Genomic DNA, 24,719 nt, shown 5'->3' on the forward strand with positions numbered 1-24,719 from the left:
TTATTGCAATACATGCAGGTAGTATATGGGAAATACAAAATATGACAAATAGCTACATAACAAATTACTGAGAATGTTTACATGATTTGAAAATATAGTTGCAATTTAATAGTAATTGTACGATAAACAAATGTATTAAGTGAGGTGTTCTGAAAAATGCAAGCAGTGCTTTGAGGTCATCAATAGAATACACCGTGGATCATCCAACTTAATTGAGGTAAAAGTATAATATTTGCATTAATTTGATTTTTCACAGAAAAATTTAAATATTTGTCAGCAACTGAGCCTCGCCACCAAAAAAAGTAAAAACTTGCACGATTCCCCAAACTAAGCTATTATGCAATTAAATTACCTTAGAATAAACAAGCATTCGGAATTAAATATTAATGTTGCATTATTACCTTTCTAAATTTGAATATTGCTTCAAATTAACAATTACTGCATTTGCCAATAAATGTCTTAGTAGTATTAACAAGTTCCGAATTTAAACCAAGCGGTGTGTTTGTAAACTTCACCAGGCCTCAGAATGCTGTTGGGAAAAGTACCAGGCTGCAAAGTAAATAAAGTTATATAAACCAAATTATAGTAATTATTGAGAATTTAAATTAATTAAAAATTGCAATAGGTTAGCTGTGACATGTTTATCTTTAACAAATAGTTTTGTCAACTTACATTGTTTACAGCATTTGGCCAATTCTGTGTTTCCAGGCATATAGTGCTGTGTCTAACATATGCAACACCACCCTTGCCAAGTTGTCCATTGAGAAAATTTCCAGTGTATACTTGCAATCCAGGTTCCGTTGTCTCTACCGTCAGCATACGGCCACTTGGAATATGCTTTACACTAAATAAAGGCAATTCTTCATTTAAGAAATCAATTGTTTAAATTTTTACATAACTTATTTTTGGAATTTTGGAAAGGTATTATTTTTTATTAAAATTGTCTTCAAAGAAAAAAAATTAAAATGACGAATTCCCAACATTTTGAAAAAGTAAAATATTCATGTAAAAGTATTAATAGCAAATCCTTAAGCCAATATACTAACTATAGATTCGATTATTCTTAAGTCGAAGCTATAGATTAGCAAACAGGAACTTACATAGCTGCCAAGTGACGAGTTTTGTCCTTTGGAAGACAAAAGTTGTGATCGATTCCTCCACCAGGACAAGAATCCAACAACTTCTCAGTCAAGAATTTGGGTTTTCTGAGGTCAAATGGACTTCCCTCTACAGGTAAGATTTCTCCTTCCAAAAAAATGCTATTTAGTTTTTCTGTGGATGATGTTGTGACTCGATTGCTAACCTGTGACAAGACAAAATTTGTCTGCAGGAAGATACTTTTCTGCATTAATGGCAACCTTGTGGTTTGAAAGATCTTTGTCCCAGGATTTCTGCGCCAAAACGGATGAATTATTACAGAATTTGTTTGTTTAAAGCACAGAATATTATGAATTTAAATGCAAACCAAAAAGTTGAAAAAATTAATATTTTATTAAAATGACAAATAAGCAAAAAAAATCTTACAACATAAAACATCTAAACATGTTTATCCTATTCAGCTTACATGACCACTAAGATTGAAAAATGAATGGTGGGTGAGGTTGATTGGAGTTGCTTTGGTGGTTTGTGCTTCATAGTGAATCTTGAGTTCGCGATCATCCACTGTGTAAGTGACAGCTGCTGTTACTTCACCTGGAAACCCTTCTTCACCATCCGAACTTACCAATCTTTATAGTTCATGAAAACTTAGTTTGAAGGTAAGTGTTTGATTTTAAAAGTATTCAAAAAAGTTACACATTAGAACCTCAAGTATTTGACACTAAGGTACAAGCAAGATTTTTGCTTTAATGACAAAATTAATGCATGTCAAAATTACAACTGAATGTTTAAATTACCTGAATGTAACAGAATTGTTTCCAATTTCACCTTGCCAATGCTTCTACAAAAATTAAACAAAATTCAATGTCATTGCCATTGATAGTTTTTTACATCGATAGTAAATAAATTATCTAATAAGCATGATACTACAGTTCAGTTCACATATAGGGAACACTTCAATTCATTTTGGAATTACAATGGTTGTAGAATATAAAGAAGAGAAATAGACATTTATGTGTAACCTTGTCAAACCCATTAAATCCTCCATGTAAGTTGTTTGGTCCATTGTTTAGTTCCAGTTGATAATCTTTCCCACCCACTGTAAATTTACCACCAGCAATTCGATTTCCCACCCTCCCCACAATACTGCCAAAGAAGGTTCTCTTGTCAAAGTATTCTGCAAACAAATTGTGTCAGAATTATCAAAAGCACTCTAAATGTATTTGAAGTTTACCTTGGAGTGTCTCAAATCCTGTTACAATGTCATCTTGCAGTCCATTTGCATCTGGCACTTTTAAATATGCAATTGCAGCACCATAATTTATTAAACCAACTTCCAAATTTTGTGATTTAATTGTGTACAAATTGTAGATCACACCACTGGAATCTTTCCCAAACTCCTTCGCAGCAACAGGTGACATGCCTATTTTTGCAGAAAAACTTACCGGTATATGCACCACGCGTCAGTCCCGTCAGCAACTTTGCCGTCTTTGGTAATTGCAAACTATTATGCAAACATCATTCACCATACGTGTCACAGCGGGTTCCGTAAACTTTAATTTGTAATATTTCAAAAATAGTCACCAGCAAGGGTATTTCCCGGATAGGTAGATAGTGCTGCAAGTAATTTTTGTCGTTCCTGCATTTTGATTACAGCACACAAGCACATCTTTTTCAAAGTAAATTGATGTTGGTAATTAATCTTTATTCGTAAATTGTTATGTACAGCAATGGACGTATTGCTTTTAAATTTGAGAGCATCGTAGTGTGCGTCATACTGGATTTTAGAAGAGGTGTTTTGGCGGGAATTTTTGGCGAAAAATGTAACCTCTTTCGTAAATATCGCTGAGGTGGTTTGATACCTTAAATTGTCACCAAGAAGCGCAAATGACGGAAATAAGGCCAAGAGAGCAGTTTATTGCTGCTGCGTCAACTGGGCGAACGGAATTACAAGAATTCTTTGAACAATTTCGTTCGAGTTTGCATGATAGAACAGATGTGCGGTCAAAACAAAAGACGAAATCACAGTTTGTTTTGCAACTTGCTGAAGTACTACAGGTATGTTCTTTTTTGTTTAGATAGCCTTTTCATGTGTTTTAAAACTGTGAATAGAGTATATACCTTGTACAGGAGCTCGACAAGAAACAGTTAAGTTTGGCATGGCATGGAATTTCAAATATTTGCATTTCATCCATGGAGAGATTTGTGGAGGTATTTACTGCTGAGCAACAATCTGATTCTGCAAATGAGGTATATGCCTTTGTTAATGTTTTAAAGTGCCTAAAATTAATTTAAATAAAGTATTAAATGGTCCACAAAATCATTGTTTGCTGAAGAAAAATCTGATTTCCAATAAAAAAGTCCCACAAAAGTTTGTAACTTTTTAACAGACTAAAGAGGATTTGGTCAGCTTATTACAAAATGTATGCTGTCTATGCCAAGCTACCATTTTCCTGGATGATTTGGTTGTTCCAGATGGATTGAATGTGTCTGCCCAGCTATTGCATGGTAATTGATATTATGCAAACACTTCAGTATGATGATACTATATATAAATTTTTGTGACATTTGCAGGAGTTCTCCTGAACCTAGATAGTGAGCATGGTGATCTTGCCAGGTGCATATGCACACTTTTTAGAGACTGGTGGAAAAAGGGTTTAAGCAACAAAGAGAAGCTCTGTCTTCATGTTTTGGTTTATTTGCTCGGTGAAGTGAATGCAGATGCCAAGAACAGCAGAGTAATTTGCTCATAAAATACTTCAATTTCCATTAATTTATTCACTTTTTTCTGTGCAGTTCATCTCTTCTGCTGTGTCTGATTTGTACCAAATGCATCAGTGCCTGAAAGAGTTTGACTTTTCCGATGTTGAAATGCGCAGAATTCCTACATCTCCCGAAGATAAAATATACCATGAGAATATTCAGGTTGGTACAAAACATCTTGCTAGTGTGTATAAACATTTGAACTAAAGTAGAGTATTAATTGCTGTCATAGTACCTCAGTTTATGTATCAATGCCAATAAATTTTACCTCACATTTTGAAGGAACTCAAACAGCTACTGGTGTGCACTGCTGTTCATCCAATACTTTTGAAAAATAACAATGGAAGAAAATTCTTGTCAAATGCCCTTATTTTGCAAAAGGTTTGTATTGGAAAAGCTTTTTGTATGTTTCTCCAGCTTCCATTCCTAATTTTTTAGGACTTGATGACTGCCATGCATAAAGCAATACTGGATTATGTGCTTATAAAAGGCAATGGAAATCACTCTGAAGCCTTTGGTAACATCTACTTTCAAGCCTGGATGTTGGCAGATGAAGTTAAAAAGCAAACGATTGAAGATGTTTGCATTCAAGACATCATGTACAGGTATATATAACAAAATCCACAAAAAATATATTTTTTAGTTATTTAAGTTGCACAAAAATCTGTTATCCAGGGCAGTGCATTTACCACGTGGGAAAGTTTCTGCACATTGTCCCTTTACTGCATTTCAAGGTATACTTAGAGCTGTAACTTGTCACAAGGGTTCCCAGCAAGTTGCTCATATGCTGTCACGCCTCTATGACCCCATCATATGGAGATCTCTCAAGGTGTTTGTATTTCTTACATATGCGTTTTTGCATGCTAAGATAGCTAGTTTCCGGTCACAATCCACATTGGCTGTCAATTTGTTGTTTTGGACACTGGTATAACAATAAGTGTTTATATTAACTTTTTTTTTGAAAACAGATTGGTCTACTACTTCCTGTACATACACATTGTTGTTTTGCTTTAACTCCAAAATGCATACAGGCGATTAATGCTATGGTTCGTGCCAATGCTGCTTCACTTCTGTTTGATGCTTTTCCACTGTTGCCACCTCCAGATAGTGTCAGGCAGGAATTTGACGAGCTTCTGCAAAAACAGTTCAAGGCAATCGATGATTTACTGGTGGACGATTACCCAAAAGTTCGCTCCATAGGTATGTGTTTGGCATGTACATTTGCACAGAACTGTTTTGAATTTATTTAAAAATTAAAAAAAAAAAATTTTTTTTCAAACCAATTAACTAGTGGCTTCAGCTTTACAAAATGAAGGTTTGTTGAACCATTTTAATACAATTGCTTATGTAGAAAATTGTTACAATACTTTTTATAAGTAAAGTATAAATTAAAGCTTATTGGGCATATTTTCACAGCTGTATATCAGATGTGCAACATATTGCACGATTACTGGGATGTGATTCCAGCCCATGTTATCGCTGTTCAGGCCAAAAAACTTTACACTGAGTTAGCATTTGATGCCTCATCCCCAGATGTCAGGGAAGCTGTCTTCCGTGTAAGTTTATTTCTTTCTCTGTAAATCTGAACTTTAACTTGTTGCCATGTTTTAGGGCACTGTCATTCTGTTGGACAACCCATGCAGCCAGCCGTTGCTGAAAAAACTTCTGCCTTCTGTGACTCTATCTCTCCATGATACAAGTGAAAAGGTTAGAGTGGCATTTTGCAACATGCTGCTGGCTCTCCGAAATACAAGCACAATTGCAGTGAGTGTCAAATTAATGTTGTTGACACAAATGAAATAGCTCATTGTGGCCCAAACTCATGTGCGACATGTGTTTGAATGCAGTTCTGGGATGTTTGTCCAGTTGAGAACATTTTGGCACAGTTGGAATTGGACAACCAGACGGTCACCAGAAGACTGTGCAAACTTCTGACAGGTTCTTTTATTCCTCCTGAACAACCAATGCAGGTGGGTCTTTTTGTTAAAAGCTGCAATTGTTTGACTTTTACCAATATTTTGTGTGAATTCATGATTCTTTAAATTTGTTTTCTTTTAGAATTGGGTGATGAGATGTCTCAACTTTTTTGATAGAAATGCCAATGCTGCCAGGAAATTTTATTTGCAAGTGGGTGACTTGCTTGCACCCAACGAGCTCGGTAAGTGAACTCTGCTTTCATGCCAACCTGCTATTAGCAACACAGGTGGTTAATACAATTTCTCCAAACAAGTTGCAGGTGAATACTCAACAACTTTACCAATATTCTCTTTTTCAGGCGAGTTCATCTTGATGATCAGTAACTTCGTGTGCAACAATGTCACTGAAAGTTTGAGGCGAGAAGAAAGTGCAGACAGTGAAAGTGAAAAGGAGGTTTGATTCTTCTTGTCATATAAATATTCTAGAATTGAAACATGCCATTTTAAGCAATTGGACAGCACTTCGAAGTTGGAGGAAGATCCTTTATTGATTGCCGGACTTATGGAGGCAGTTTGCATTTTAAACCCTTGCTTTAACCAAAAGTATTCAACTGTTGCACCAGGTAGGAGTTTCAATTGTTACTGGAACTGCAATAAATCATACAATCACTCTATTCCACCTTTCTCACCATTTATTTTTTCTGACCATTCCTATGTAACAATAAAATTGTTTTACAAAACATTTCCACAACCAACAACCAACTTATATGCAGTGGAAAAAGAAGTGGAAAAGACACAAAAGGGCAAGAAAAAAAACAGTGAAATGAGGGAGCTTGCCAAACGAATCGCAGTCACCCTGCCCAGAACTGTCCACGTTTGCTTCAAAAAGTTCCACGACGAACGAAACATAAATGTTTTGCTTCACCTCTGCTCCCAGCTACAGCCAGCTAGCATGCCAATTTTTAGGTAATTTCAATTCATTAATTATACATGCAACTAAATAATAAGGTATATTATGTGTAATTAACACTTTATCAGACCATGTTGGTAAATCAGTAATCAAAAACTTAGACTCCCAAGTCTCTATAAATCAAAGTATGGATTTAGTTAAGATATTGGTTTTCATATTTACAGCAAAGGGATTTTCCCCAAACTGAGATCGTTGCCGGACGACGCGCCCTCGTCGTATTACTCACAGTTGATCAAGTGTCTGGTGGAATGGAGATGGTCGCAGCAGATTCTCCAGCTCATCAACGATTGGGTGTGCGACTCTTTCGCTGACAACACAACGGAAACGGAAAGTCAAGAGACTGAACCACAAGTAGGTGCAACCTCTCCATTTACCTACATTTACAATGCGGATATATATGAAACAATGTAGTAATCCGTATCAACTTCTTGTCGCTTGAAAGCTCCATTCTAGTGCACTGACAGACTAATATACAGTGTATTACACTTATGCCTGTAGTTTCTTTGGTCTCATATAGTAACGGCATATTGATATTCACAGCCATCGAAATCCCGTAGGTCGTCGAGGAGTGGTAGAGGTAAAGCTAAAGCAGCCAACAAGAAGAAGAAGACAGTTCAATTCACTGGCGTACAAAAAGTAGCTCGACCTCTGCAAGCCCTGCGTTACCTCCAGTGCATAGTTTCCGAAGAAAAACTGATGGCTTCGTTGTTGGATTGCGATCCAACTCTGGAACTGCTAAACGTGATATGCACGACGCTGCAAAAATGCCAGGTAAGTTTTTTTTATATATGACGGTGAAATGCCGACGTTCTGGGACATGGACAAAGTTACTGTTTTGTTGGGAAGGATTGATATTATTAGGACTGTGGATCCATTTACAAATGTTCAACTGCATAGGTTTCGCTTTTTAAAGGTCGATTTTATGCCCATACTTTCCGACCCACGAAATCAGGGATTCTTCTAAACCTTAGGTCGCTTTCACTCACATTATATGTGGTCGCATAGAAAGTTCTCTGTTGAACTTTTGTTTGTTCTGGGGATCCAAGAATAAAAAAGTTTGAGAAACAGGAAATAACTTTGCACCTTCCCCATCAGCTCGATCTTAACACACGTCTGTGTGGGAACGACAACTTGTTTGAACTGTGGACAAACGAGATGCTTGTGCAAGGATTGAAACTTCGTACTGAGATTCTCTGCTACTTCGCGGTGCGCACAATAACAGGTACCGACAGTAGACGTTTATTTTTGCCCTTGTTTTACCACAGTGATAGACTCGTATCAAGCTGTAGCCGTCTGTTGCATTTGTTAAACACAACACGAACTGGTTAATGTTGCTTCGCACTTCCGTTGAAAATTTCCGCTGTGTGTCCTGCTGTTGTTACCAGACACAGTGTAACTATCAATCTGTTGCAAAATTTAATGTAGATTGTATTCAATCAACGTTTGGTCTGGCATGCGGCAAGATTTCTTTAAGGCTAACCGGTCAGTTGTATTGAAAATTCCATTATGTACCTAATGCACTTTTTTGCTTTTGGAAGGTGCATCGGAATCAGGTGACGACGAGCAGAATGTACTGAGACGAAACAGCGTTCAATCTCTTCGAAACTTTGTGGAATGGGCACAGGTTGATCTGCTGGGAAACCTTAAATCTACAGCCCTCATCATGCAGGTTAGCTTTACGTATATGAGGAAACTGGTACACTTAAACCATTGTTAAGAATGTGTTGTTGATATGTAATATATGATAATAAATTGTCATCTGATTAGTTGCCAGTACCTTAAGATTTCGGAAGGTCTGACTGAGGAATTTTAAACAGTGAAAACTTTCACTGATTTTAATGTAACCTTCACCAATTAATTTAGATGTACCTGGTATAAGTACATTACTAAGCTTGTATATAAATAAACACACCTTTACAGGATCAGAATTCCACACTCCTGTCGACTACGTCGCTCAACGTTACGTCATCGGGCGACACGTCAGCACAGGGTGTTTTGCGTCGCATGTCACTCATCCGGCAGTGTCTGGAATTGGTCTTCGCCTCGACCGAAAGCTTTTTGAGTATGGGGATTCCCCTCGCCGACTCCGTACTCAACTTGCTGTCGGCTTTCACCGAAACAGGTCACTTTGGAATACACTCTTGTTTACTCTCGTTTGAATACTTGCACCAATGCATGCTAAATCAACAGCTTCGACTTCTATTTCTATTAAAGATTGGTTTCATGCAGTATCTGGGACTTCAACGAGATTTTTTTTTACTTCCAGGAGTGAAAACAGTGGATTATGTTTCATCGCTAACTTCTTTGCTCGTAAATGCGCGCGAGCAGTTTCTGTTGGAAAAGTGGGTAAAGATGAAAGACCAAGTAGATGAAAATTTAGTTAGCGATGGAGTTGGAGCGAACGACGAAGCTATGCTTCAAGTTCTCGATGACGTACTGTTAGCATTGATGACGTATAGTCGCCGCAATCCAAACGGATTTCACACAGTATGTAAATATTATATTCTGCTTACTTGTTTTTATTTTTTTAAGCGTGCAAGCACTGGTCAAATATGTACCTGTTTGGCAAATTCGCTAAATTTTTACGTTACAGAATAATCATTTTCTCATTTGATGTGGTTGCGTTGAATATAAAGAAATAATTATCAGGACGTGTTTATCACAGACTTTCCGCACCGAGTTGAGGTCACGTGTTCGGTCCCTCCTCCAATCAGAGTTTGAGTTGCGCTCCAACGCTACCAAACACACTCATTCATTGTACTGCAAAAAAGTGGCCTCTGCGCTACTAGCCGATATGGCGCATCATATTATGTAAGTTTTTGCTTGGTATATTTACGATATTTATGGGAAGTTGCGATCCAAGTCAACTTAACAAACAAAATTTAAATGGATGTAGTTTAATAATCTCCAAATAAAACTCGAAAGTTTTTTCCTTGAGACTTTTTTATTCCATTATTTTAAATTTCCCTTACTTTTGCATAGGTAATAAAGCTAATAAATAAACCTTCAATAAACTTTGCCAAAAGTTTTTGACAATTTAAACACAACCAATATTTTGTAACAAAACAGGAGTTCGGGCGATTTCGAAGCGTGTGAGAAAGTTGCCGATCTTCCGCAGTTTTGCGCGTGTTTACTCCCTCTTCTCTGCGCCACATCAGACGAGTGCGATTACATTTGCCGCTCTACACTCCCCGCAATTGCTGCTGATCCCCAGTTCCTGGCTGAAAACAAGAAACTGAGGACATGTAGCGCAAAAGCTATGGTGTTCCTCAGTTACGTGTTAACGAAAGGTGATTTTAGCAACATTTGTTATCCAGATTTTATGTTTAACTCCGTAGCCTCAACCCAGAGTCCGTGAACTCAAAAAGTTTGTTTGCGAGTCTGCCAGCACCTCGTGACATGCAAAAACGTTAAAAAAGCAATAGATGTAATAATAGTAAGTAAACTACAGAAAGTGCAACAGTTTCAACCTATCATGTGATTCCGTTAAAATGCTGGATGTGAATAGTCCAAAGCCTGAAAAAGTTGAAATAGAAGTTGGTAAGCTTCTACTAGTTTGCCTAAATGCCTTAAATTTCACAATACTTTTTAAGACTCAAAGAACAGCAACGCTGCTATCTTGTGGTTAGAAGAACTGAAAAAGGTATTTTTCTGTTGCAAATAACACCAGCACTTCGTTGAAAAATATTTTTTGCACAGTTAAGCGACGAATACGCCGAAACAGTTGGATTGGTTCAACCCGCGGAGCTGGCACTTCCATAAACCGGACTTTTTTCGGCTTTTTGTATAAAGTTATCGGTTCAAAATTCACCTTTTCTGTCCATTAAATTTATTTTTTCTTTCCTTCGCAACATACTGCCCAGTGATGTTTTTTGCGACCAACAACAACAACATGAATGACAACTATAATGTGACAGGAGATGTTTTCCTGGGGTTGACAGTGGTTGGGCATATTTTTCAAATCTATCGTCCGAAGTTGTCTTCATTTTTATCAATAATTGCTTGAAAGTTTCCGGATACACACAAACTAAAATCAAAACTTGGGTAACATTAAAATGCAGCAAAACCAAAAAATCTGATTTCTTATTAGTAAAACTATGCACAGGGATAGGCGCGAACGAAATTTTCCATTAAAAAAAATGTCTCCCGCATATCGTCCTTATAGGCAAACATTCGACCAACACATCATCCCTCACGCATTTTTCACGACGAAACCCGTCCATTGTACAAGGCAACACTTTCAGTCGTCCATGTAAACAGTCGCGCAGCCGTGGTACAACCAGAGATGGGGCAGGGCGCCTTTGGAGGTCCACACTTCGCTCGTGACGTCATAACTCTCCATTTCATCCCAGTAGCCGTCGTCTTCCCAATGGCCTCCGGTTACGAACACTTCTCCTCCAAGTAGAACCAGGTTACCGTTTGAATGTAGGTTGTTCATGTCGGGGCCGCGGGACCAGGTGTTGGTGTTCGGGTCGTACATGTACATCTGTCAAACAATAGACCACCGAGGTTAGTATTTTGAACATAAGAGCATTGGATGGTCGAAAAATGAAATTTCGATGGTTTATGTGTAGAGATCTAATAGGGTTTATAGAATTTATCAGGTTTAAAGAAGAAGAGTTTAAAAAGGGTTAAGGTTTTTTGCTCATTCTTTCGAGGACATCTTACTTTTTACCGTAAACTTTTACCTAAATTGGGCTCTTGGTAATCGTCAACACAAAAGACGTTTTTATGTGATCGTTCCTCACTGGATACAAGTATGGTTCAGAGGAGAATTGCAATTCAGGTTAGTTGCCTTACCTTCTTGGTGTTGTCTCCACCCACGAAAACCCGGTCCCCGTCTGGTGCCGCGACACAAACCGGAGCTGAAAGGTGTCTAGGAACATTAGGGGACCTCACCACCGTCCAGCTATCCACTGCCGGGTTGTAACACTGGATGAAAACTGTGGATGGTTGCCCGCTTCCAAGCACTATCAGTTTAGAGTTGCAAGCGCTTGCGGTAAAATTGTCCATCATTCTAAAATTTGATGTAAAGATTGAAGGTTATGTTGGAATTATAAGTGGTAACTTTCAACAACCCTTGTTGCCAAGACGTGCCCCATTAGAGGAGTTATTATTTGCCTTACACTAGTGGTATAGCACAGTGCCACTTAACAGCTGCACTGATGAGACCTTACAGGTCGAAACAGTGCGTGTACACACAAGTGGTATAGTTTATAGAAACGCACGGGCCATTAATTGCAACCTTACGTCAAATGCTTCAGATGAACAAATTTAAGACATAGTTTTAGTCAAGGGGTATATGTACAGACTTTGGTGACCAAGTAATTTGAATAAAAAACAGTTCTAAAAATATTTGGTTTTCTTCACTCATTTTTTGTATGCGCAACCTCGGTGCGGATTTCTTCAACGATGTCCATGTTTCCATGTGACGATCGTAAACCTCTGCGTCCAAAACATTTCCAACAGCACCACCAACAACGTACAGTCGACCACTCAACTCACACGACGTGTGGAATGCTCTGATCATAAACATAAACAATTAAGGAAAAATAGGACATACATGTAATTTTGAGGATGCAGATTACCACGCAAATTTCACACCGTTTCAAAAGTATAAACATGTACAAAATATACTTTTACAGCGGATTCTTCAACTTCGTCAAGCATAGTCATTGCGTAAATATTATGTGCAGACGGAAACAAACTAGCAGTTTTCAGAAAGGCTTTGCAGTTTCACGTAACATTCCTTTTTATTTCATAAACAGGTATACTAAGTACTTCATTCATGACCCATACATACCTTTGTTTGTTCATATCTGCTAACCTCATCCACCGGTCCAATGTAGCGTCATAATGCCACGCACGGTCAATGACGAGATGTCGCTTGACAGTTGTGGAACAACCACCTGAATAGCAGTACCAATTAAAAAAAACACTTACATAACATAGATTCCAATTTTGCAATCTACCTGTTACAGCCACACCGTTGTTAAGGTTGGCGACAGAAAAACCGCGAAGTCCCCGTTCAGGCCACCACGCTTTCTTCTTCCACGCACGTTCCAGCGGATGATAACACATAACATTCGGTTGTGTTGTGTCGCCCCTTTCCGCTTCGCCAAGGGAAAGTCCACCCACCAATATAAGTGCCTGGTGAGGTGCTTTCCTCGGCCTAAAGTTCCTGTAGTTTGGAGTCAGGCTTGAGCTGCTGTCCGTGGACACACTCCTGTGTAATTGACCATCGACATCGCACTGTTGACCTTCAGCTTCACTGAGCGTATTAAGAAGCTCGCTCCCGTTGCTCGCGTCGTCGTACGAGCGCCTCACGTGGTCAAGCACTAGTTCTTTTACCTCCTTATCGGATACGATAACCGGGTGACGAAGGAGCTCTTTTAGGAGGAAGGGAGCTGGAAGACGTCGCCACTGGACTTGGCTCAGGAGTTCGCTTGCGTGTGTTTTCCGCCCGTCGGCATGTTTTTGAATCCAAGTAAGCAGCGCCATGGCGAGGCATTCCTATGTGGCAGACAACCCTTATTTATTATGCATACACAGTTAAACTACTAGTGTACGCGAGACATGTAGTTTTATCACTAAAGACTAAATACAGTGTTAAATTGTATTTTTGCCCTGTTTCAAGACTCCGGGTACTTGTAGAGGATTCGCATATGGAGTGTTTTTGCAAAAATACAGAGGATTTTGACCAGACCATGCAGTATCAATCATCATCGCCTATGGAAAGAATGAATTTCTTACTTCGCCGCGTTTGTGCATCTGAGGGTCCCGAAGAATTGTGAGCACTGTTCCAGGTCGGATAGGAGATTCAAACGTTTCGTGTTTAAATACTGAACGTATGTGATCGCAGAGGTATTGCCGGGCAGAAGCCTAAAGTTTTGAATATTATAATCTGACCTTCACCAGCATTTATTCAACATCCAAAACAGCAGAGAGATATTGTTAGTGAGTAATGGACAGGGCCACTATGACGACCTGATACGTCTCATCTGTGCAATTTTGGTGACCTACAGCCATGGCTGACTTAGCTGGCAGGACGGGGTAGGTCACCGAATCTGCACATAATAATACCTTTGGGTCTAAACAGTGGCCCTACTGCAGCTTAATAAAACAGTTATTGCTGTTTGTATACAAACATATCTGTTTTAAGAACTGTATGAGATGAAAGAATAACGTGGGTTTTCAAACTGAAACAAATCATGAACAATAAACAGCCCCAAAACACCTCTAATGAATCGTAGCGATGCTCTTGGGCGAGCTTTAAAATCTCCAGACAGTTGCGTTCGTCGATCTGATGCCGAATGTAGTCGCTGCACAGATTCATAATCTACATGTGCAAACCAAAAGGAGGATTGTGGCGTGAATCCTGAACAAGCAACCGACTCATACCTTTGTAAACCCGAGCCTGGTGGCAGCGAACAGCAAACTTTCGACATTGCAATGATTAAGAACGATGTTACCCGTGTACACGAAATCAAGAATTGTTTCCACGGATTTGCTGGACACTCCCTGTCAAGATTACAAATTCTTTTGTTTGCCATTGCAAAACTAATTAAACTCGTAAATATATTTTTAAATCCAAAAGATCGGTCATGACAAACATATTTTGAAAATCAAGGATAAACAGAGAAACTGATAATGTAGAAACGACGCTTGTTATTTGCAGAACGGCTGAAAATTGATTTTGCAGGGCTTCGCTTCAAGAGTCAACAACGTGACGACAAACGCTCAAGGGATTCCTGAATTCTGAACACGTGTTCCCAGTGACGTACTAAAGGTCATATGAATAACATCACGCAAGATGCTGCAGGAGTTTCTCTGTTGCGTAAGGAAATAATAGAGCAAGTATAGATGATCACATAACACAGCACAGACAGGTGCGTTTTTCTTCAGTATGTAAGGACAATCCAAAAATAATTATGCATAGGCTCCTCTGTCTATACGGATTTTTGAATTTGTTCTTCAAATTCGATGTTTTTTTCGATGTCAATCACGACGCACAGAGAGACCTCGTGTGGTTTCTTACCATTTTCTTGATCAACAAGCCGCATTACACCAGCTTGTTTACGCGTCTGCAACACTGCATGCAAAACGTACCTGAATCACAATTTCATTTTCCAGTTTTTCCCTAAACCCGCCAGCGATGGCTCCTCTGAAGTAATCACTGAACAAGCAGAGCACAGTACGGTGACATGGAAATGTTTGATCCTCGCATATTATGCGGAAATCACAGAGGCAAGGTGCTCCCCGCCTTGTTTCGTTCAACCCACCCAGAACAAATCTTGCATGATCATCTCCCTCAAAGTATACAAATTCGTCCGTCATTATGTATGGGTGTGTGGTGAAGTTGGATAAAAAATATCGTTGTTCACATCACCATTCCCATATAAAAAAGTAGCAGGACAACAAGATTTATATTAATGTTCCTAACCAACAAAAACCTATGTACACTAAAGAAACTACTACATACACGTTGATACACACGCCAAGAAACGTAAAGACAGAGGTCATTTATTCTGACCTCGTACTTAAAACACTGCTAATAACAGCAATACGTTAGGTCAACGTCGCACTTTTAAAACATCAACCAGATAACTTATCTCTGGCTGTAGCTAATTCTTTGCATCACATCAGCGGTCAGTCAGCACGCACACGAGGAATTGCCGGCAAAGAAGTGGCAAAGCAATTACTTTTAACTGAGCTGCGCCTCTTGAATTGTCATTACCAGCAGATGTGTTACGTCATACACAGCCAGGGATTCATCGGTTATTTATAAGCGTTATGCACAAGGGGTGTGTACATTATGGGCGTGACATATTTTGCGGATTTAGTTGGGAACAAGGCCTTGTTCTGTGTAAATTGCTGCAAAAACATTGGATGGCAAATTTCATGCAGTGAGCATGACTTGTTTTGTGCAAAAAAAATTTCTGTTAGAAATACAAATTACCTTACAAAATAAGTTTAACTGAATTTTAAATGTTACTAGAACAACTTTGTGTCCACGCTTCTGGTTTTAGAAAACATGTTTCGCTTTTTATTAAAGCATCTTCAGTTCTACAAACAAAATAAACAGAAAAGACATAGTTAGACGCTAAAAATGATAAAACTCTGATCAGAGCGTCGTGCAGTATGTTAGCACCAGAGGTTTCTACTGTTCGGCCAGTTTTATCGTTTTATCATTTTTAGCGTCTAACTATGTCTTTTCTGTTTATTTTGTTTGTAGAACTGAAGATGCTTTAATAAAAAGCGAAACATGTTTTCTAAAACCAGAAGCGTGGACACAAAGTTGTTCTAGTAACATTTAAAATTGAATTGATGATTAACTTGTGTCACGTGAAAGAAGTGCTGCTGGTTAGGTAGATTTCATGAAGTAAAAACATTTTATTGCAAGTTTAACTGAAGTGTCAAAATTGGTTTCAAATTTTCGACTGGGCTTATTGGGCAGGATTTTCGTGTAACACCAACATCATCTGGAGAAACTGCCGACTGTAAATGGAACATACGTTTAACACGGTCCACAAACCAAGCGACGTGTTCAAAAATTTGTTGTGTGAACGGAAATGACGAGCACGTTTTTGTCGGCACACCGTTTACCGACAACATAACCCACATTTTCACACATACCGTGTTTCCGCTATACAGAAAAAATATTTTGTGAAAACATCGGTTGGTGTCAGCTAACAGCTCTGATTTAAACCAATTTTGCAACATGTTTTGCCCAGAGAATTCATTTGTATTTTTTTTTGTATTTTACAGGATTTTTTAATTCCACTTAGTGGTTTCGAGGTTTTTCCAATGCGGAAATAAAATCACAGACCAAACAGTGTGATGAAGGAAATTTTAGTATTCGTGGTTGCGGTGCTTGCTTTCCAAGGTCAGTGCTTTATGTATAACGTTTTAGATGTGGTGGAGCCGAATTGCACCAACTTCGGGTCACCTCCATCGGATATAACAAACCAGTCCGCGATTCTTGATTATGTCAATCTCAACGTCACTTGCAGCACGTCTGGTGTAAATGTGAGGTAAGAGTTGTCTTGACGATTTAGTTTTGGGAAAAGAGTAGAGTGATGAGACAATACATTAGTTTTAATTGTTCAACCAAAGTCCAACCAAGTCGGCGTTCACTGGCGAAATTTCGTGCATTTAAGTTTTATCAGCCAATCAGCCCTTACAAATGTGAATTAAGTATGTTGCATTAATTGTTAAACTTAAAAATAAGAGGGAAGAATTTTTTCATTTTTGCACAATGTTCGGGAAAGATTTAATGTCCTATTTCCCCAATCTCGTCTCAAACATTTGCCTTATTTTAAGCACTCAAAATGATGATGCACAAACAATTTGAGTGCCTGTGAAACTAAGTCAAAAAACTAAGCAAGGCAAATACTTTTTGAATCAAGGTTGAGTACTTGTGCTTTAATCGAGCTTGGATATTCGGGAAACGTCTCTTTGTTCGACTCGAGCGGATTCCATATTCGAAACTCCTCCTGTCTATCCAGCACTCTTGCAAAGTCCACCATAACTGAATTTAGTTTCAGCAATTTCAGTGTGTGCTCATCTTCGGTTACGGTAAGTGTTGGTTTCTTCCCTCCACAAATAAGTTTCTGGGGTCCAGATTGTTTCCGCTTGGTAGTTGAGTGTACTTTTTTAACAAAAGAAATGTAGGCTTGTCTAACTCGAAGGAAACGTCGTCTCTATGTCAACTCATTTAACCCGTATCATAATTGTCGAACAGTGCTTCTTGTCAGCATATTGAAGGATAAAAACTTTGCTCATTTATCTAGGACAAGTGTTACAAATAGCCTTTGTAGCTGCCTAAAGAATTAGCATTCCGCCTGGAAGTCAAAAGTCACACCTAATGATAAGCGTTCGAAGACCCATTAACATCTTATATATGTGTAGACTGACGGAACAGACATTACATATTCCTATGAGATTAAAAATGAAGAGCATCCTTCTTCGAGTCTGATAATTACCAGAGAAAATGTCTTCAATGTCTATTTTTCCTGCATCTTCCAATCCAGCTACAACGTCAGCTACGGAAGTGCAATCACTGCATCAAAACAGTGCGTATAATGTAAAGTAATTCTTTACAGAATAATTATGCCGGTGGTTTAGAACAGTGATGGTTTCCAACTGTTGAGGGTCACAACGCACTTATATACTCTAGATTCATTTACGGAACACGGAAGTGTCAAATGTATTATATTTTCAAAAGAGATTACTTTCCAATTCTACATGGAAAATTTAGATTACCAACAATATTTATTGAGTGAAAACCTGCTCTTGTATATATTATTTTTCACACTTTCAATTTTTAAATACTTTTACATCATGTGTTTGAATTGTTAGCAACATTATGTCGTTTAGCAGTTTTCTTGTTTTGGCAATCTTGTGGAGTTATCCAAACCAATCATGCTAGGCAATTCCAAGAATGTTTGACTTAATTTACAACTCGTTTCCTGCCCATGTAATGTCGAAGCCTTTTGGTTAATATATTTAAAACAAGTAATAGACTCTTAAACGAAAATCTTACACAATCGTGAAGCAGCTGTCAGTCTCACAAACACACACTCAAGAATCATAGTGGCAGCTCCGTATTAACATACGTTGCATTTACTGCTTCCAAAGCTTCTCAAACATAACCAAACTCCTGTTATTTCTCAGAGTCATCAATGTTACAGCGGCGGCATCGTCCGGAGCATTTGGAGAGCAATTTTTGTTTTACAACGATTCGTCTTACCAATATTCGTACCCATCCAACGAGACGTCGTCAATGTCTGTAATTGTTCCGCAAAAGATCTTCTTTGGAATTTTGGTCACTGGCGCCGATCCCACTCAATACGTTTTGCGGGTAAATTCACGGATATTAACTGAACAAAAAACTACAACAAGCAGTGTATACTTTTAGTCCTGTATTTTTTTAATTATATTGTCCTTTTAAGTGTGTATCAAATCATCAAGAAATAATCGCATTTTCGAAATACAACAAAACCTTAACTTCGAAGGTATAAAATAAAGTGTTTTAGCAAATTTTAATAGAGTTTAGTATATATAACAGTAGTAATAACTATACAAGTCTATATGATTGCACACTTACGTTGTTATGTCCCAGACGACAAAATGCTGGCTGACTCCAACTAGCGATTCGGCCGACGCCACCAATTACTACGTAGTGACGAGCGGGTAGGACCTTATATGTAAAAAATAACACACGTCTATATTATGCTCCCTACCTTATAAGGTACAGTCGCATCGAAGCCACCTAAGTTATTTATATTTTTTCTGTCAGATGCGCAACGTCCGATGCTACCTACAGCGACGCCAACGAAATCTATGAGAACAACAACTCGACAAAAACGCAAATTGGTTTTCGATCCTTCGTGTGGAGCACAGGGGCTACGAGCCTCTATATTCACTGCTTTTACACTTTGTGCGATTTCGTTGCCAACAGCTCTTGTACTAGCCAAGTAAGTCATTTGTAAAAGTGGAAAATTTACTTGTATTTTGAAAATACGTCTAAATCCTCATTTAAAGAGGGGCTGTACATTTTTTCTAGACATATATACGACAAAGCCGATTTTTCTTGGTCTAGTTGTATTGTTAAGTTATTAGCATAAAATTACCCCTTTTTCAGCCAAATTGTACTTCGGCGCGTCGACGCCGGGATGTGATGAGTCTCAGTGACGAGCAAAACGACGAAGGGAATATTGTTTCGTTTGGACCAATCAGGGTCATTGTCCCACCTGGAGCCTGTGACGAGGTATGACCTTTAGTTTCATGATCCTCAGGTGTATTATTGTGGATTAGCAATTCGTTGTTTACATTGGTTTAAGCTTATTGTCACGGTTACAAATAATGAAACTATTTATTAAGAAGAACACTAAACAAATAGCCTCTGGGGTCCATTCGGTTTTCGACCCTTTTAACGAGTGGTCCAACTCGCCATTTGTAACAACAACATAAATGTTCAGAACAATGGAGGTTGTGCTTACCGGTGCGTACCTTGGTCGGAGGAACAGGTTATCTGCACTTGCCCGGACAACTATCAGTTGAACGACGATGGGAAAACATGCAGACGTAAGTTCAACGCAGAATAAGCCCACAACTAGAACCGCACATAAAATATTTCCGTTTTAAGCACGAGTGTCCAATGTAGTTTCGATGAAGTTTGGCGAAACTCATCCTTTCCATGTGTTTTTGCAGATGTGGTCAGTGGTCAAGATCTAGTGGTAGGAGCGCCTTATGATCAGCGAAATTATGTGACCATCTTGGGACGAAAGTTTACCGACCTCGAAGCTCTTACCTACCTGGTTTTGATTTTATCTTCTATTTTACTTTTGGGCATGCTTATCTGCTTTGCAAAGTCGGGTCACCGCAATCGGAAAGTAAAAGACGACAAGATTAATTTCGTTTTATCTCCGGACTACTAGCGTGTATTTATTTGAAAAGAGTATGTAAGTGTGTATTTTCGTGTGGAACATACTACGACAATGGGAATATGTATCTGTTTTTTCATGTACAAAATATTAATCCACCACCATCAAAATATCACGATTTTGTTTCAACTATTGAAAGCGCAGCGCGGGTTATTTCCCAACTTCCAAACTAAACTTACCGGGTCATCGCACACCTATATTAAAAATAATTCCTTTATTTTATTCTCTTGTACAAAGCGTATTGGATTCAAATTAAACTTTCGTAGCACGCAAACATTAAGTTACGTTTAATTGTATTTGAGCAAAGCTTCTGGTTATGCCAATAAAAATATCTGTAGTATGTAAGTTTCTACGCATACCTTGTAAATTTTTCACCGCATTCGTCAGAACAGAAGTGACGAGTTGTACAGTAAATACTAAATTTGTACGATGACTTAGCTTTTAAATTTGGCAGTATTACAATTGATCTTTCGAGGTCTGATGAATTAAATTTATGTCTACCCTTGCCAAAGCTACACTTGCAGTATCGGTTATATTTACCACCTCCACCATTGCTTACGTGCATTGGGATCAAAACTCTTCGAAAAAGGTCAGTGGAGTTTTGCTTACATGACAAGGTGGTACTTAAACAAAATTAATGTTTTAGCGTATGAGGGAAGGTGTTTTTCGTGATATTGAAAGACAAAAACAGAAGGCTGCTCGGATTGAGGAAAATCGAAAAAGACTTGAAGAAGAAAGAATTCTCACAGAAACTCTGCTGCAACAGAGAAAATGAACACCCTGTTTAAACTCAGGATTTTTGCCAACTCATTTTTGAAGCATTCTGTTTTGAGATGTTTAAGTCCTGGAAAATTATCTACAGTAGCACCTGATCCTCCATACAAAGTTTTGTTTTTTGGAAGCGATGAATTTGCTTTGACTTGTTTGCAAAAAATCCACAGTAATTATTTGTCCAAAAATCCTTTAGTGTCCAAATTGGAGGTGGGTGCATTTCTACTATTCACAAATACACACATTTTATGTTCTATTGTTTATGACTTGAAAATATGTTTGTTTAGGTTATAAACTGTTATACAAACTATGCTTATTTTTTAAGGTTGTATGTCTACCCCAGTCTAATTTGGCAATCCAAAAGTTTGCACTGTCAGAAAATCTTACTCTTCACATTTGGGATAATATACCGCAAGCAGAAGAATTTGATGTGGGCGTAGTTGTGTCATTTGGAAAGCTAATACCTGAATCATTGATAAACAGATTTCGATGTAAAATGATTAACGTGCATGGAAGTCTTTTGCCTGCATTAAGAGGTGCAGCTCCAATATCACGTGCAATTGAAAGAGGTTTCAAAAGTACTGGAGTCACAATTATACAGGTTAATATTTTTTAAAGCTGGGCTTAATAAAATGTTCAACTGACTGGAATAGGCAAATATATTTGTCCAATTCGTCATTACCTTGTCTCCCTGAACATCGTGATAACAGTCTTTATATTCAAAGCACTTCTGCTATTAACATTTTGTAGTCCTGATATTACCAATGTAATTGCTCTTAAAAAATCTAGTCTACTTTTTAATTTTAGTTGACTATGTGCTTGACAGTGGTGGGAATTTAAAATACAATTTTCTTTTTATAACAGTTAAAACCAAACAAGTTTGACCATGGACGAATTTTGGCTCAGAGTCAGCCAGTCTCTCTTGACAACAAATGCATCACCAAAGAACTCTACGGCAAACTCTCAGATATAGGAGCAGACCTATGTATTAAAGTACTTGCAGACTTGCCAAACAAGCTGGAAAATGCTACAGAGCAAAATCCAAGTGATGTAACACTAGCTCCAAAGTTAACAACTGATGATTCTGCCATCAACTTCAGCATGATGACAGATATAGACATTTGGAACAAATTCAGGGCATTCGGTTATGAAAGTAACTTTTACTTGCAATGCATGTGTGACAAGCAAAAGCTACGGTTAGTTGAAGTCACATTATCCTCAGAGCAACAGCTTCAAAATATTCCAGAAAATGCCGTACCAGGTCAAGTGTTTTTCCATAAGCATACAAAATCAATAGTGATTAAATGCAAATCTGGACACATTGCATGCACAAAGCTTCGTTTGGGTGGCAAAACGCTGCTGGCACAGGACTTTAAAAATGGATACTGGCAAAAAGAGATTAAAAAAGGAAACACAGTAATTTTTACACCATGCAATGACAAAATGCCTTTGCCATGATTGTCTATGTTTATTTTCCACATATAAAAGCAAAACACTTTTTGTTTCACGTTGGCCAGGTTTTTATGCAAGAAAGTAAAAGGTTTTGCTGGAGTGCATTTATCTTAGGTTGTTGCTGGATTGCAAAGCTTCTTCTGCCTCTCTCGCTCGGTCTTGGTTCACCTTTAAGACTTGGTTTATGCAGTATTCGCTTTCTTGTCCAGCCTCAGTAAGACGCAGGTCCAGTTCAATGACGGTTTTGTTTACTTCCATGCCTTCCTGGATTTGCTTGCCACCATCCTAAAGTATATTTTTATCATGTGACATGGAGGTTGTCATCAAGACAACGCCTACTTTCAGTAAGTGTCATAGAAAATATTCTGGTATAGTTGATAATGATTCAGACATAAACAAAACACTGAACTGGTTTAGTAGCCTTTAAACATTGTTAGTGAAAAAAACTCGGTATTAATCAAGAACCTATTTGTTTAGATCACTGATTGTTACACTTCATATAACCTAAAATATTTCGACAAAAACTTTGGAAAAAACATTTACCGTTCCAATTCTGTTCCCTGACAGGGAGATGTAAGTTAAGCTTGTGTTAGTTTGAAGCACTTGCGAGAGGACTGTTGCAGTTGGTTCAGTCAGGTCATTTGAAGAAACATTCAGAGACTTCAAGGTGTTATTCTTGAGCATGGCATTCATGATTGCTTGACCACCAACATCTCCAAACCTTAAAACACATTTTAAGTTGCTGCAACCAAGTGTATGGTGGATATTTTTTGATTCATTTGCAATTAGAAAAGCATGCTCTACCTGTTGAGTCTCAAGTTTAGTTCTTTCAGGTGAGTGTTCTTGGTTAAAGCATAAGCGAGTGCCTTTGCTCCATCACCTCGCATAATGTTGTCAGTCAACACCACTCGTTTCAAGTTGGGACACCTGTACATAATCATTTTTTTTTATGCTTATAAGTTGACCTCTACAAAATGTTTTTGACGAATAACCACCAATATTTTTTTCACATCCTGCATCTCAGTTTTTAATTTTGTATGGTCTGGACCAATTGGAACTTTATTTAATTTGTTTCAAAGTAATGCTAAAAAAATTAAGCACAAAGGTAACCTGTTGTTGATCATCTTGGCAACTGCACGGGCCCCTCTATCTCCAATGCAGTTGTGGGAAAGATCCAAGTCAGTCAAAGAAGGATGGTCAAGAAAGTGACTGATCAGCACTCTGACTTTACTGTCATCAACTTTGCTTTGGTGGATGCAAACCCGCTTGAGTTGCTTGCAGCTCTTTATACTCTTTGCAAGTAAAAGGCAATCCCTTTGCGTGAACTGGAACACACCCCACTCAAAATTCATACCACAGTCACGAACACCGTACTTCACTTTCAATTCTTCCAAGTGGGGCATTTTCTCCATGAGTGCACCGAACTCAAAGTGATCCATTGACGGTGCCTCGGACCCAATATCACTTGCCATATCGCTGGAACCATCATCAGTTTTGGTCGTATCCTTTACTGGGGGAAGCAGCTGGCGAATATTTAACCTTTTAACATACCGAGATGCAAGTGGAATGGCCTTTTCTATGACTTCTTCATTTGTCTGCTCCGGCACAAAGTTCTCAATCAAACCTTCTATGTATTTTTCAAAGAACATTCTTTTCCAGCTTCCGCCATAGGTAGAAACATCACACACTGGCCACTTCTCCTTTGAGCATCTTTTCCAGTAGCCTTCATCTTCCACAAGGTGTGCTGTTATTTCCAATGGGAGTTTTGTGCTGATTTTGTCCAGGACCTTGATTTTGTCTTTTGAGTGCAAGCCTTTTAACTGCGGATTCTCTAAAATAAAAATTACTGTGAAAACTGCTGAGCACATGCGAGGTATTAATCCGCAATATATGCAAATAATATATCACCTTTAAAATTCTGGACAAGGTGATTAATGGAAAGATCTTTCAACAATGGTACTGTTGCCAGTGACCAATCCGGGTCTTCAGCAATAATTCTGCGCATTGTCTTTGGGTCCTGTTTGAGGCCCGCCGATGGGGCGACCACCGGCCTTTTTATCACACTCGAACGTAGATCCGTGACCACCATTTTTAAGCTATATTACATTACACTGCACAGCGCAAACCTCTTACCAGTTATACGTGCATTAATTGTTTAGGTTGTTATGACAACACTTGTTGCTAGATGGCGCCAGAGAAATATTTTATTTCGTATTTTTCTCAAAATGCTTCTACAAAACACAAATAAATTAATATTGCTACGATGAAACAAACTTTTAAATTTTAGTCAATTGCTATAAA

General features: G+C 38.3%; 6 protein-coding genes across 6 annotated transcripts; 3 read left to right on the forward strand and 3 right to left on the reverse strand.

Moving 5' to 3' along the window:
- Positions 1-20: 20 nt before the first annotated feature.
- Positions 21-2,639, reverse strand: LOC145889148 (galactose mutarotase-like). The gene is made up of 8 exons (XM_082980028.1): positions 2,333-2,639; positions 2,121-2,275; positions 1,896-1,939; positions 1,565-1,727; positions 1,304-1,391; positions 1,101-1,245; positions 673-844; positions 21-549 (listed from the first exon to the last, which is right to left on the reverse strand). Exons 1-8 carry the CDS (start codon positions 2,517-2,519, stop codon positions 469-471), a joined length of 1,035 nt encoding a protein of 344 aa, XP_082836154.1. The 5' UTR covers positions 2,520-2,639; the 3' UTR covers positions 21-468.
- Positions 2,640-2,954: 315 nt separating this feature from the next.
- Positions 2,955-10,577, forward strand: LOC145888661 (condensin-2 complex subunit G2-like). The gene is made up of 26 exons (XM_082979461.1): positions 2,955-3,156; positions 3,229-3,348; positions 3,489-3,606; positions 3,673-3,836; positions 3,895-4,023; positions 4,144-4,242; positions 4,300-4,466; positions 4,537-4,690; positions 4,893-5,061; positions 5,278-5,417; positions 5,473-5,625; positions 5,709-5,831; positions 5,920-6,019; positions 6,137-6,231; positions 6,286-6,400; positions 6,551-6,743; positions 6,912-7,098; positions 7,288-7,518; positions 7,843-7,969; positions 8,286-8,416; positions 8,668-8,869; positions 9,014-9,234; positions 9,413-9,558; positions 9,817-10,037; positions 10,341-10,390; positions 10,447-10,577. The coding sequence occupies exons 1-26, from the start codon at positions 2,986-2,988 to the stop codon at positions 10,507-10,509; spliced, it is 3,789 nt and encodes a 1,262-aa protein (XP_082835587.1). The 5' UTR covers positions 2,955-2,985; the 3' UTR covers positions 10,510-10,577.
- Positions 10,578-10,987: 410 nt separating this feature from the next.
- LOC145888662 (kelch-like protein 30) lies at positions 10,988-15,205 on the reverse strand. The gene is made up of 9 exons (XM_082979462.1): positions 14,857-15,205; positions 14,149-14,268; positions 13,985-14,086; positions 13,501-13,629; positions 12,720-13,260; positions 12,551-12,656; positions 12,138-12,269; positions 11,548-11,764; positions 10,988-11,233 (listed from the first exon to the last, which is right to left on the reverse strand). The coding sequence occupies exons 1-9, from the start codon at positions 15,082-15,084 to the stop codon at positions 10,988-10,990; spliced, it is 1,821 nt and encodes a 606-aa protein (XP_082835588.1). The 5' UTR covers positions 15,085-15,205.
- Positions 15,206-16,644: 1,439 nt separating this feature from the next.
- On the forward strand, positions 16,645-20,189 carry LOC145890079 (alpha-tectorin-like). Its single transcript, XM_082981118.1, has 9 exons — positions 16,645-16,781; positions 17,157-17,325; positions 17,659-17,822; positions 18,424-18,610; positions 18,872-18,942; positions 19,049-19,226; positions 19,394-19,519; positions 19,731-19,836; positions 19,963-20,189. The coding sequence occupies exons 1-9, from the start codon at positions 16,645-16,647 to the stop codon at positions 20,187-20,189; spliced, it is 1,365 nt and encodes a 454-aa protein (XP_082837244.1).
- Positions 20,190-20,642: 453 nt separating this feature from the next.
- Positions 20,643-22,424, forward strand: LOC145888688 (methionyl-tRNA formyltransferase, mitochondrial-like). Its single transcript, XM_082979500.1, has 4 exons — positions 20,643-20,784; positions 20,842-21,176; positions 21,292-21,567; positions 21,831-22,424. The coding sequence occupies exons 2-4, from the start codon at positions 20,967-20,969 to the stop codon at positions 22,422-22,424; spliced, it is 1,080 nt and encodes a 359-aa protein (XP_082835626.1). The 5' UTR covers positions 20,643-20,784; positions 20,842-20,966.
- Positions 22,382-24,543, reverse strand: LOC145888687 (dynein regulatory complex subunit 5-like). The gene is made up of 5 exons (XM_082979499.1): positions 24,327-24,543; positions 23,529-24,249; positions 23,223-23,345; positions 22,962-23,139; positions 22,382-22,703 (listed from the first exon to the last, which is right to left on the reverse strand). The coding sequence occupies exons 1-5, from the start codon at positions 24,505-24,507 to the stop codon at positions 22,524-22,526; spliced, it is 1,383 nt and encodes a 460-aa protein (XP_082835625.1). The 5' UTR covers positions 24,508-24,543; the 3' UTR covers positions 22,382-22,523.
- Between the last annotated feature and the right edge of the window lie 176 nt (positions 24,544-24,719).

Source organism: Ascidia mentula, chromosome 2 (genome assembly GCF_947561715.1).
Source record: "Ascidia mentula chromosome 2, kaAscMent1.1, whole genome shotgun sequence".
Taxonomy (NCBI): Eukaryota; Metazoa; Chordata; class Ascidiacea; order Phlebobranchia; family Ascidiidae; genus Ascidia; species Ascidia mentula.

Excerpts from the sequence above, each read along its gene's own strand:
- LOC145889148 (XM_082980028.1), bottom strand. The coding sequence starts at position 2,519 with ATGTCACCTGTTGCTGCGAAGGAGTTTGGGAAAGATTCCAGTGGTGTG. Across the intron at positions 2,276-2,332 it reads AGGATTTGAGACACTCCAAG|AATACTTTGACAAGAGAACC; the intron begins GTAAACTTCAAA and ends ATTTGTTTGCAG. Across the intron at positions 1,246-1,303 it reads CAAATTTTGTCTTGTCACAG|GAGAAATCTTACCTGTAGAG; the intron begins GTTAGCAATCGA and ends TTTTTTTGGAAG.
- LOC145888661 (XM_082979461.1), top strand. The coding sequence starts at position 2,986 with ATGACGGAAATAAGGCCAAGAGAGCAGTTTATTGCTGCTGCGTCAACT. Across the intron at positions 7,970-8,285 it reads CGCGGTGCGCACAATAACAG|GTGCATCGGAATCAGGTGAC; the intron begins GTACCGACAGTA and ends TGCTTTTGGAAG. Across the intron at positions 10,391-10,446 it reads GGTTAGAAGAACTGAAAAAG|TTAAGCGACGAATACGCCGA; the intron begins GTATTTTTCTGT and ends TTTTTTGCACAG.
- LOC145888662 (XM_082979462.1), bottom strand. The coding sequence starts at position 15,084 with ATGACGGACGAATTTGTATACTTTGAGGGAGATGATCATGCAAGATTT. Across the intron at positions 13,261-13,500 it reads AGATGCACAAACGCGGCGAA|GAATGCCTCGCCATGGCGCT; the intron begins GTAAGAAATTCA and ends TCTGCCACATAG. Across the intron at positions 11,234-11,547 it reads GTGGAGACAACACCAAGAAG|ATGTACATGTACGACCCGAA; the intron begins GTAAGGCAACTA and ends ATTGTTTGACAG.
- LOC145890079 (XM_082981118.1), top strand. The coding sequence starts at position 16,645 with ATGTATAACGTTTTAGATGTGGTGGAGCCGAATTGCACCAACTTCGGG. Across the intron at positions 17,326-17,658 it reads TGTGCTCATCTTCGGTTACG|ACTGACGGAACAGACATTAC; the intron begins GTAAGTGTTGGT and ends ATATATGTGTAG. Across the intron at positions 17,823-18,423 it reads GCAATCACTGCATCAAAACA|AGTCATCAATGTTACAGCGG; the intron begins GTGCGTATAATG and ends GTTATTTCTCAG.
- LOC145888688 (XM_082979500.1), top strand. The coding sequence starts at position 20,967 with ATGAACACCCTGTTTAAACTCAGGATTTTTGCCAACTCATTTTTGAAG. Across the intron at positions 21,177-21,291 it reads CTTTAGTGTCCAAATTGGAG|GTTGTATGTCTACCCCAGTC; the intron begins GTGGGTGCATTT and ends TTATTTTTTAAG. Across the intron at positions 21,568-21,830 it reads CTGGAGTCACAATTATACAG|TTAAAACCAAACAAGTTTGA; the intron begins GTTAATATTTTT and ends TTTTTATAACAG.
- LOC145888687 (XM_082979499.1), bottom strand. The coding sequence starts at position 24,507 with ATGGTGGTCACGGATCTACGTTCGAGTGTGATAAAAAGGCCGGTGGTC. Across the intron at positions 24,250-24,326 it reads CCTTGTCCAGAATTTTAAAG|AGAATCCGCAGTTAAAAGGC; the intron begins GTGATATATTAT and ends TTTTTATTTTAG. Across the intron at positions 22,704-22,961 it reads CAGGGAACAGAATTGGAACG|GATGGTGGCAAGCAAATCCA; the intron begins GTAAATGTTTTT and ends AATATACTTTAG.